General features: G+C 42.0%; 1 protein-coding gene across 1 annotated transcript in view; it reads left to right on the top strand.

Moving 5' to 3' along the window:
* Positions 1-10720, top strand: part of RIC3 (RIC3 acetylcholine receptor chaperone) — a 49010-nt gene extending 38290 nt beyond the window's left edge. Inside the window, 1 exon segment of the mRNA XM_002916171.4 lies at positions 8400-10720. Coding sequence (XP_002916217.2) covers positions 8400-8872 — 473 coding nt within the window. The 3' untranslated portion in view covers positions 8873-10720.
* Positions 10721-12520: the final 1800 nt, after the last annotated feature.

Raw genomic sequence — 12520 nt, 5'->3', positions numbered from 1 at the left:
AAAGAATGTTCTACATAGAGAATCAAATTGTGAATAGACAGTTTTACTTCTAACTTTCTGATCTATAGGTCTTTTATTTTTCTTGCCTTATTGCACTGTTCATAAACTCTAGCACAATACTGAATAGAAGTGGTGAGGGCAGACATCCTTGCTTTCCTGGTATTAGGGAGAAGCACTCACATGTTCCCTGTTAGTGTGATATGAACTGTTGGTTTTTCATGGATGCTCTTTTTCAGGTTGAGGAAGCTTCCTCCTAGTGTTATTTTGCTAAAAGTTTTTAATCACAAATGGATATTTAATTTTGGAGAATGTCTTTTGTTAACTGAGATCATATTTTTCTGTTTTCATCTGTTAATCCAGTGAATTACATTGATTTTTTGAATGTTTAAACAACTTTACATTCCAGGGATAAACTCTGCTTTGTTATGATGTTCTATGTGGCTAGGTTCAATTTACTAAGGCCTTTTTATTTTTGTGTTTATGGGGGATGTTGGTTCGTGCTTTTGCTTTCTTGTCATCTTTTTGGTTTTGATTTCATGGTAATGTATTACAATGTGTTCCTTCTTATATTTTCTGGAAGAGTTTGTATAGAATTGCTTTTTTTTCTTAAATATGGAATTTTCCAGTGATACCGTCAAGGCCTAGAGTTTTCTTATTGGTAAGACTTATATAACTACGAATTGAATTTCTTTAACAGATACAGTGCTATTCAGATTATTTCTTCTTCAGTGAGCTTTGATAGCTTGTTTCTTTCAAAGAATTTATGTATTTCATCTAAATAGTCAAATTTGTTATTAGTATAAAGTTGTTTGTATTCACTTAATGTATGTAATGTGTAGGGATGTTCTCTGTTCTGTTCCGGATACTGGAAATTTATTCTTTCTCTAAATTTTTTCCTGATCAGACTGACCAGAGGTTTATATCTTTTCAAAGAACTATATTTTGGTTTCTGTTTCCTATTTCCTTGATTTCTATTCTTTACTGTTCTCTTCCTTCTGCTTACTTTTGGTTTAATTTGCAGTTTCTTTTCTAGTTTCTCAAGGTGACAGCCTCAATCCTTAATTGATTCCCTCCCCCCACCCCCAGCCACTTTGGCCATTATTTTATTAATGATCTCTCTCTCTTTTTCTCTTTCTTTCTTTTTGTCTTTCTACCTCCTCACCACTTCTGATTCTCCAGTTGCACATTTGTTAGACCTTTGAAATTGCCCTATAGGTCATGTATATGTTTTTATTCATGCCATGCTTAATTTTACATAATTTTTCTTGCTGTGCCTTTAAGTTTGTTAATCTTTTCTTTAGTAGTGTATGATCCGCTCTTAGTCTCATTTAATGTATTTTTTAATTCAGATATTGTATTGTCATTTCTAGAAGTTCTGTTTGGGTCTTTTTTATGCCTTTCACTTAAATATTTCTCGTATATTCTTATACCTTCTTTAAAATATGAGGCATATTTGTAATAGCTTCTTTAACAGTCTTAGCTGCTGATCTTATCATCTGGGTCTATTTCTGGTGATTAATTTTTCTCCTTGCTGTGGGCCCTAATTTCATGCTGTTTTTGCATGCCTGGTAAATTTTGACTGGATGATGGATATTGCAAATTTTACATTATTGGATTCTGGATTTTGTTTTAGTACTTTAAATAGTTGTTGGACTTCTTCATAACACACAGTTACCAGAAATCAGTTGGATTCCTTTAAGGCTTGTTTTTAAGATTCGTGAGCATGGGTTCAGAGCAGCCTCTGCTCTGGCTAATTTAGCCCCACTAGTAAGGCAATACCCTTCTTAGAATTCTGTCTAATGCTCTACAGTGGTTTTCTACTCTGGCTAGTAGGAACATGTACTATTCCCAGCTATGTATGAGTGCCAAATTTTTAGGCCTAATGCAGTGGCTCTTTTCCTGGCATATATGCACAGATCAGAACTCAGCTAAACATGAAGAGTTCTCTCTGAAGATTCCTGAAGCTCTCTGTCGACAAAGCTTCTTTCTTTCTAGTATTCTTCCCTGTGAATTCTAGCTGCCCTGGCCTCCCTAAATTCTAGTCTGTCTTCCCAACTTAGTGAGACCACTGGGCTCTGTTTCCCTTTTCTCAGGGATCATGCTATACTATCTATTTATGTTTGAAAATTGGCGCTTCCTATATTTCATTTGGTTTTCTAGTTGTTTAAAGAAAGGGGTCCCCATGTTTTCATCACTGCTTGAGCAGAGTAAGAGCCTACACATTTAACCGTGAAATAATTCCAGATACACTAAGTACTTAGGGATGGAGAAGAGGAAACTATAAAGAGTAGAAAAAGTGGTTACGAATATGTACTGGCTCTTTAGCAGGAAAGGATTTCTTGAGCATAAAAGCAATGCAAGATCCATTCATAATAAAAACTCTCAGAAAAATAGGAATAGAGGGGAATTTCATCAACTTGATAAAGAGAATCTACAAAAATCTACAGCTAACATTATATTTAATAGTCAAAGGTGAATGCTTTCCCCCTGAGATGGGGAACAGGCAAGGGTGACTACTCTTCCTCGGCATAATACTAAAAATTATAGGTAATGCAGTAAGGCAAGTAAAGGAAGTAAAAGGCCTACAGGTTAAAAAGGAAGAAACAAAACTGCTCCTCTTGGAAGATTACATGTTTGGCTATGCAGAAAACCCCACGGAATCCATTTTTAAACTTCCAGAGTTGGGGTGCCTGGGTGGCTCAGTCAGTGAAGTGTCCAACTCTTGATCTCCACTCAGGTCTTGATCTCAGGGTCATGAGTTCAAGCTCCATGTTGGACTCTACACTGGGTGTGGAGCCTACTTAACAACACTCCCAGAGTGTGTTCAGCAAGGTTGTAGGATAAAAATCATTCTCTTTCTGCATGTTAGCAATGAACATGCTGATATCAATTTTAAATTTGGTATCAGATTTTTAATCTAAAATGAGTTAGGTGTAAACTTAGCAAAACATGTGTAGGACTTGTGTGCTGAAAACGATACAACACTGACGAAAGAAATCAAAGGTGTAAATAAAGGGGGAGAGCTATCATGTTCGTATATTGGAAGACTCAACATAATACAAATATCCATCCCCACGTTGACAAACACGTGAATGCAACCCCTACCAAAATCTCAGCAAGATTTGTGTGTGTGTGTGTGGATACAAGATTATTCTTTTTTTTTTTTGAAAGATTTTATTTATTTATTTGACAGAGATAGAGACAGCCAGCGAGAGAAGGAACACAAGCAGGGGGAGTGGGAGAGGAAGAAGCAGGCTCATAGCGGAGGAGCCCGATGTGGGGCTCGATCCCATAACGCCGGGATCACGCCCTGAGCCGAAGGCAGACGCTTAACCGCTGTGCCACCCAGGCGCGCCCAAGATTATTCTAAAATATATATGGAGGGGCAGAGAAAATAGAATAAATAATTTTGGAAAAGTGGGAAGAATTAGTTTACCTGATTCCAAGACTTACTATATAGTTACAGTAATCAAAACTGTGTGATATTGGTATAGGAATAGACCCATAGATCAAAGGAATAGAACCAAGAACTCAGAACCACACAAACATATACAACTGATTTTTGAAAAAGGTATAAAAGCAGTTCAGCGGAGGAAAGCTAGCCTTTTTAACAAATGGTGCTCTAGCAATTGGATATCTGTAGCAAAAAAATAAGCCTCGAACCAACTTCTACATATTATACGAAAATTAACTAAAGATCATGAACATAAATGGTAGAACTAAACCTCTTCTGAAAAATACATAGAAAATCTTGGGAATTCGGGGTTAAGCAAAGAGTTCTTAAGCTTGACATCATAAACACAGTTCATAAAAGGAAAAATTGATAAATTGGAGGTCATCAAAATCTAAAACTTTGGCTCTGCAAAAGACCCTGTTAAGATAATGAAAAGACAAGCTACACAGTGGGAGAAAATATTTCCAAATCACATATCCAACAAAGGCTTTATAGCTAGAGTATGTAAGAACTGTCAGGGCGCCTAGGTGGCTCAGTCAGTGAAGCACCCGCCTTCGGCTTGGGTCATGAGCCCAGGGTCCCCCGGGGAGTCTGATTCTCCCTCTCCCTCTGCCCCTCCCCCTGCTCATGCTCGCTCTCACTCAAATAAATGAAATCTTTAAAAAAAACAAAACAAACAAACAAACAAAAAACCCTCAAAACTCGACAGTAAAAAATAATCCAGTTAGGAAATGGGCAAAAGATATGAAGAGACTTTCACCGAAGAGGACCTACAGATGGCGAATAAGCACAGAAAAAGATGTTAAACATCATTAGCCACTAGGGAAATACAGATTAGAATCACAATGAAATAACCACCACACATCTATCAGAATGGCTAAAATAAAAAGTAACCTCAGCAAATGCTGGCAAGGATATGGAGAAACTAGATCCACTCCTACGTTGCTGGTGGGGATGTACACTTATTCTGCAAAACATTTTGGCAGTTTCATAATCCTTCAACTACTATACAACCTGGCAGTTGCACTCCTGGGCGTGCATCACAGAGCTTAAGACTTAAATTCACACAAAACTTGTACATGAATATTTATGGCAGCTTTATTTGTAGTCACCCCAAACTGCAAACAGCCCAAACACCCTTCAACAGGTGGGTGGTGACAGACTGTGGTACGTTGATACTTCGGTATACTACTCCCCAGTAAAAAGAAACTGATACGTGCAACAACCTGGATGAATTTCCAGATAATTATACTGAGTGAAAACGTCCAATTCCAGAAGGTTCCATATTGTGCGATTATATAACATTCTTGCAATGGCAAAATTATAGAAATGGAGAACAGACTGGTAGTTGCCAGAGGTTAAGGAGGACATGGGGCAGGAGGGAATAGGTGTAGCAGTAGAAGGGCATAAGGGATTCTTGTGATAGAAATGTTCTATATATGTCTCTGTCAGTAATACCCTGGTTGTGTACCGTCACATAGTTTAGCAAGATATTACCATTGGGAGAAACTGGTTAAAGGGTACATGGGATTTCTAATTTTTTTTACAACTACATGTGAATCTGCAATTAAATTTTTTAAAAGCACTGAAGAAAATTATAAGGGAAAGGATAATGTAGCCTGAATACATAAAACCTTTACTTTCTGTAGATTAGAGAATATCACTCAATTTAAAGCCAACACTAAACTAGAAAAAGTATTTGTGACAAATGACTGAGAAGTTGATACCTTTAATATATACAGTCCTATAATTTATAAAACACTGATATCCTTCTGTGTAAGCAGTACACAAAAAATGCACCTTGCTACAAAACCTTAAAAAGTATTTCAATCTCTCTAGTAATCAAAGAAATGAAAATTGGAATTCATTTTCTCCTCTAAATTGCAAATCCTTTTTTATAACCTTGTTCCCAAATAAGGTAAAATCTTTATCATGTTTATTTTCTGCCTTCCTCTTAGGTGGTGTTGAAATTATATAGAATTTTAGCTCCAAGTGATACTAACTTTCAAATATATTAGCCTATTTTAAGTATTCAACAATGGCATTAAATTTCTAACCACATTATCAATAATTAGTTTACATTGATAATTCTTATTGATTCATTGTTCACCACTTTCTCGTATAGAGTATGTTCTTTCTCAAATTATAAAAAAATTTTTTGTATTTGTCAGAATTTTTAAGTACCTCTCCCCCACCCTCTCACCCCTTATAGATTTGTGTACTTTCTGAGTACTCGGGTATCTACACATACCATTTTTCACCTTTATACAAATAATTATTTGATCATGCCATTTTTCTTTTTAAGTCTGAAAACACTGCTATGTTATCTTTCATTTGATGTTGAAAATGAGAAATCTTATCACAGTCTGATTCTTTTTCTCAATAGGCAATCTGTTTTTAGTTTGTTTTCTGGCTGGAAACATAAAATCTTTTAATACTTAAACATTTGAATTTGGGCGGGTTCATTGGTATATATCTGAGTGTGTGGGAGTATGTGGGTTTTTCATAGTGTTTTTGCCTAGCATCTAGTGACTCTTCTCCATCTGAAGACTTGAGTCTTTCTTCAGCTAAGTGATATTTTCTTTTATAACTTTTTTTTGGTTATTGCTTTCATTTAACCTACTCTGCCCTCATTCTGGAATTCCAGTAATTTGGAGATTGGATGTCCTGGATCAGTTTTCAATGGAGTTTGTATTTTTTTTTCCTCACAATTTCCTTTTTTTTTTTTTTTTTGGTCATATTTACCTTTGTCTTAGAAGAATTTCTGTACTTCGACTGATAATATACTAATTTGGCTTTTAGCCATGTTCATTTTAATCTATTTTCTACCTTTCTCAAGTTTAAATATTTTCTATTTCTAATACCTCTTATTTCCTGTTTGCTCCCCTTTTTAAATTGAAGTCTAGTTGGGTTTTATCAGTGCAGTCACATTTTGAATATTACTGGGAGTATCGGTTACAAGTTGATTGATATTAACTCCTGTTTCCAGCCTTGACTGTTGTTTTTTTTTAGGGGCTGTTTACATGGTTTGCTTAGTTTGGGTCCCCTGCTGACTTCCTCACAGGATCAGGAGTTCTAAAGCTTGCTCATATTGTTAACGAAGTTCTTGAATCACCAGTGATGTGGGCTGTTAACGGGCTACCTCAGCAGCCCACGCGTGAGTCGCTATCAGGTTTTCCCGAGCACGCCTTCCCCTGTTAAAGCAAAGCAGATAGCATGCGACTCCACGGCTACGCTTTGTCCTCGGTGAGGGGAGAAGGCAGGAATACGCTAGAATATGGACTTCTCTGAAGTACTCAGTGGCTGGGAGCGAACTAGCAAGTAAGCTTCTCCAGCCCCTCCCTTGACCCAGGAGGCTGTGAGGCCTTGGGTGGCTACGCTCTGTTTTACCCCGCATTCCGTCCGCAGTGGGTTAAGCCAGCGGGCTGACGTTGCCTCGCAAGATTCTGCCCGTGCTACCGGCAGTGACGGGGAGGATGTGATCAGATGGACAATTTTTTACGTCACTGGTAGAAGAATATACATTCTTCTGGAAAGCAGTTTGATGGAGTGTAAGAACAGGCTTTGAAAATGTCTAATCCCTTTGGTTCTCACATTTCTAGCGGTCTGTCTTAAAGAAATAGGGAAATGGATTGATATTCGGAGCTCTTAACTGCCATGTTACTTCTAGTAAGGGGAAAGTGGAAGGAACCTACACGTCTTACAGAGGAGCCACAGCCAGTCGTGTCAGTTACGTAGCTGTGTGGTGGGGCATTTTGCAGCTCATGATAGAATCGTTGAATGAAAAAAAATCAGCGTAACATTTTACACACAGTATGTTTATATATGATAAAAAGGCCAGAAGTAATACAACAAATTATTATCAGTGGTAGGATTCTGGGTGACTTGTGCTTTCTTTTTAAAACTTGTCTGTTTTCAAAAATTTTTTCTGTAGTGAGTTTGTATGACTTTTATAATCACACACACAAAAAACCCCAAACAGGAAATGATGTTAAAATATGTCTCTCCACACTCTACACTGCATCGAAAAAGACCCCTGCTTTTCAGAATTTGCAGGCAAAAAGTGGTCTGCATTAGGGTTGAATTTGCCAGTTACCACAGTGTGCAAATGGATTTTGGATGCTCCGGCCTCTCGCATCGCGGGTGCTGTGCCGGCACCGGCTCCTGAGCCCCAGCGAGGCCCGTCTGCCGCTCCGGCGCTGCGTGCCTGCCACAGATTTATTTCCTTTCATTCTTTCATTTGGCAGCATCTCGTCTTTTCTCATTATCATAGCTGGGATTCAGTACCAGTATTATTCATTTTGTTTACTGGTTTGTTGTCTTTTGTTCCATTTTGTGGAGATGAAGAAGCCAGCAGTGGGAATGGTGTCTCGTGCAAACGCAGCCCTTGTCCTTTGGGATCTTGGGCGTGTCTTGCTGAAGGCTGCTCTCTCTGACACTTGCAAGCCATTTCAGTTTCAATCAGTCGAAGCCTTTGGGGTATTTTTTTTTTTCCCCGAAGAGCTTTGTCTTCCTTTCCTCCCCCCACCCCGCCCCCAGGAAGATTTGGAAATGGATCCAAATAGAAATTATAAACATTAGGCTTGAGCTGTGCTCTCTCCATCTGGTGTTTGGTACTTTTTTTTTAACTGAAGGCTCATGTTGTTTCATGTTTGTTACTACTGCAGAAGCCAGAGGGGCGAGACTTCTCCTCTGCCCTAACCACCCAGCACTTGAGAAGGGATTTTCTTCTGAGCTGGTTTGTATTTCAGAAAACACTGGGATAGTCTGCCAGATTGCTAAGGATTTACGCAAGTAAAACTTTAGAACTGTTAGAGTCACCTTAGAGATTTCTCGAATGGATTTGTTGGGATAGGAGGGCTGCTGCCTGAGAAGCCTCTTTGAGCCTGATGCGTTCTGTTGAAGCGACATTCTTTGTAAGACTTTGTGCTACTTTTTCCTCTAGGTTACCCTGAAGAGACTTACCCAGTTTATGACCTTTCAGATTGCATCAGGCGTAGGCAAGAAACAATCCTGGTGGGTTACCCTGACCCCAAGGAGCCCTCTGCTGAAGAACTAGCTGAAAGAATGGGGGCGCTGGAAGGGGAAGAATCAGACCATTTGCGTTGGGAAACGCCCACCGACCCCAGAGCCCAGGAAGAGAATTCTGTTACTTCATGGGACCCAAAGCCACAAACCTGTTCCTGCTGTTTTCATGAAGAAGAGGACCCTGTGGTCTTGGCGGAGAATGCCGGGTTCAGTGCGGACGCTTACCCCGAGCAAGAGGGAGCCAGCGGAGAAGTAGGGCCCCAAGACTTCAGGGATGGAGGCCCGGGCATCAGCCCTGATAGAGGACACACAGGTGGCACATTGAGGAAGCGGAACCCGCAGGGTTTTGAGTTGAAAACAGCTGGTTTGGGGAAGTATCCATTACTCTAGTCCCAAGGTGACCTTTCTCTCCTCTCTCAGATTTCATCCTTGGCCCTGTGCCCTGAACTTCATCCTGTATTTAAATACCCTAGCTAATCCGGCCACTACCATGGATATCGTGTATCCTTCCTGGTGCCCGCACACCTGTCACCTTGTAAAACACCGCAGCAATTAGTAGGAACCCAGTACAGCTTCGCTCTTTCTCTTCATGCCTTTCCTGCACCAGAGTCGATCCGCTGAGTAACTCTTTGTTGCGCACTCGGGCAGAGGTCTGACTCTCGTGCCAGGAGTAGCAGAAGGTTTACCTGTGAACAAACCTCCGTTTACGCATGATGAGGACGTAAGGCTGCAAAAGTGAACGTTACAGAGCCCAAGATGCCTTACTCTGTGGGCCTTGAGCAGGTTAGTGGTCTCCCGGGTTCAAGAAGAGAACGTTTGTTAGTGGGTATGATGGGGCCAGAGCAGGGTGACACTGCTCTGTGAACTGAAGCCCCTTCCTCACAGTGCGGGCCTTTTTAGGGGCACCGTGGCTGCCTCGGGTACCCGCTTTCCTCCAGAGTAGCCGAAGGCTCCCAGCGACCTGTGAGTGAACCCAGAGACCAGCTGGAGACTGTTACTCTGGTATTGCTGGGTCTCTAGCTTCCTTTATCCCTGTTCCGTTTCACGGAGCTGCCAGCCCAGAAGCACGTTTGTACCTCTGGCCTTCAGTGGCCAGAGGAAGCTTTAGATAGAGGCTTTAATCCTTGCCCTGCGGACACGAAAGCCGGTGTAAGGGTGCTGGTTCTCCATGAGACGCTCAGGCCAGAGCCAGGGGTAAGGAGAGAATCCATGTACTTGAGGACAGTCCTTGCCTAGAAACTATTTCTAAATGTTGTGCCCTCTGGGAAATCTGTTCTTACTACCAATGAATTGAAACAGAAATGAAGAGGACCGAGCTTACAACAGAGTGCCAGCCCGAAAGGAAAGTTGCAGTGTGTCGTTGCAGGGGACCTATAGCAGTGCCCGGAGGGGGGGACTGCTCCGTATTCAGGTATCTGGTCTTTTGAGAAAGCTGGGAGACGGAGGAGGTAGGTTGAGACTGGGAGGATTTTGACCAAACTAATAGCTGAATCTCTAAGGTGCCACCTGTCATGTGTCGTCTTGAGATAAGATGGCACCCACATATCCTGTCTAGTCAGGATGAATTTAGTTTACAACTAAGACCTGAGAGTTTAAAGAGGACACATTCCCGAGAACATTCCTCGTCATGAAACGTGGAAGACTTGAAAACTAAGAAATGATGTAAAGGTCAACAGGGCTTTTGGAGTTCCATTGTTCCTGGTCGACTAAAATGCCAGGAAAATAGTTGAAATCAGACGTAAGCATAGACTGCTGTCAGAAGGTTATGGGATCGTATTTAGATAACACGTCAGCTACTACTAGGCATTTCTTGTTAATGAAATTAGCATTTCTTGTTACAGAGAAAAGTCATTGAAGGTGACTGTAGGAAAGTATATTGCATCCATCTGTGTGTGGAACCTTTGGCTTTCAAGAGTATAGTTTAAAACGTTCTGGAAGTGATGTAGAGGTGATGTAATGCTCAAGGTAAATAATGTAGGTGCTCTTTACTGTCCTGATAAATCATTCCCCTGTTCTTTCCCTTCTTTCACCATGAGCGGTTGATTTATAAGGAGTCCTGGATCCCTGGTTCCTTCTTTTTTGCCTTAGTATATATGGTTCCCTTATGAGAGATGTGTGTTTCTAGCTTATTCATTCATTTTTTTTTTTTAAAGATTTTATTTACTCGACAGACAGACAGCCAGCGAGAGAGGGAACACAAGCAGGGGGAGTGGGAGAGGAAGAAGCAGGCTCATAGAGGAGGAGCCTGACGTGGGGCTCGATCCCATAACTCCGGGATCACGCCCTGAGCCGAAGGCAGATGCCCAACCGCTGTGCCACCCAGGCGCCCCTTATTCATTCATTTATTCATTTAGCAGACACTGCCCAGAGCGGGGCAGTAGGAACAGAGCCTCAATTCCTACCTTTAAGAAACAAAAAAGTTTAGTGTGGGAGCCTTGTCCATTTTTTTTTAATGAATGGTTAACTGTAAAAGGGCTCGTGATTGTGAATTCTGCAGGCAGAGAAATACTGGTCATGATTCCATCCCTGCCTGTTCTATCTGTAGCCTTGTGTTGGCTCCTTAGCCCTCCCGAGCCTTGGCTTCCTCCTGACACAGGGGAGTCGAAGTCCCGCTCTCCTGGGTGGGGGTGGGAGGATTAAATGTGAATCATCAGGGCGTGTAAAGCAGCATCGGCCCTTCCACCTCTTCCACGCTAACCACTCACTGGGTGGTAGCTCATTTATTGTATGAGGTTTTATGCTGTAATTGAGACGTGGACCCAAATCCCCAGGAACATAAAGATCATTTTTGCCAAAGCAAAGTACTTCCAAGAAGCTTTACTGGGGCCTTGGATCTTCTCCAGGTGGCCGAGGAAGAGAGCGGTCATTCTTGGCAGAAAGAGCCGTGCCAGGTGCCAGACAAAACAGTGACAAGTGTGGAAGTATGTGGATGTTCAGGTATTTTTATGAGGCCGGTATGTAAGGTGTGTGTAACCAACTATTTTGAATGTTAATCTTTGGGAGAAACTGGCTTATGCAACTCTCTCCTGCCAGAAGCACTAGGAGCTCATGACGGCCCCCGCGCCCTCACTCTGGTTGGCTCATACCGCTGGGATATATTAACATACTTCTGTTTCAGAAATTTCGATGTAGTTGGTCATTTAGATTAGTACTTTTTGGATTTTTCCAGAATTATTTATCCTTCAGGGATGACAGTTACGTGCATATACAACCCAGGGTGACCAAAATCAAACAGGACTGGTTTTTGTCGCTTGTGTGCTCTTTCCTTATGGTCTTTACTTCTCAGCACTGGTCCAGGCTGTGAACTTGGTCAGCCCCCAGGTACTAGGTCCTCGGTGACCTTTGAGCACTGTGGTGCAGAGCATGAAGTCCTAGCCTGGGGGTGGATAAATGGCCTAGGAAACAGGGGCGTCACCCGGGACCGTGCTTGGTTAAGAAGTCGGGTGGGCGAGCCGGTCAGCGCCTTGTGAGCTCCAAGACCAGCGGTGCACATGTTCTAAAAACTTAGGCCCAGGAGGCAGGCGTGTTGAAGGATGGAGGCGCGCTGACCTTTAGAAGAAACGGCCTATAGAACCACTCTGCGTACCTTCCATGGCTTCGGTGAGCAGATAACTCACGGTGCGAACTCAGGCAGCTTGAGGAGAGGGGGCTTTGATGATGCCAGGACAATAGGTATAAACCGGGACTGCCCTGGAACTACGGTCCACGGCTAGTTAAAAGATCTTTCACCTGACCACTCACCAGCAAAACCTCTGGTAGAACCTGTGCCTGCTGTTTCCACAGAGGCAGAGCCAAGGAGCTGGGCCACATAAACACTCCAAATCTAGGGTAAGAAAATAAACCAGCTCTACCTAACTCTTGTCCTAAGAAGTCCTAAGAACCAGGCCCCTAGGGGCATACCGAGGAACTGAACTGTCCACGCTTGCAGAGGACTGCTCTAACCAAAGCCTCTTCAGCCAGCCCTTGAGCTCGGCCAGAGGGAGGACAGCGTCAGCCCACGTGGCAGCGCTGGCAAACAAGCCGTGGGCCCTTCCCACC

The sequence above is a fragment of the Ailuropoda melanoleuca genome, chromosome 8 (assembly GCF_002007445.2).
Source record: "Ailuropoda melanoleuca isolate Jingjing chromosome 8, ASM200744v2, whole genome shotgun sequence".
Taxonomy (NCBI): Eukaryota; Metazoa; Chordata; class Mammalia; order Carnivora; family Ursidae; genus Ailuropoda; species Ailuropoda melanoleuca.
This window is presented reverse-complemented; position numbering and strand designations above follow the sequence as displayed.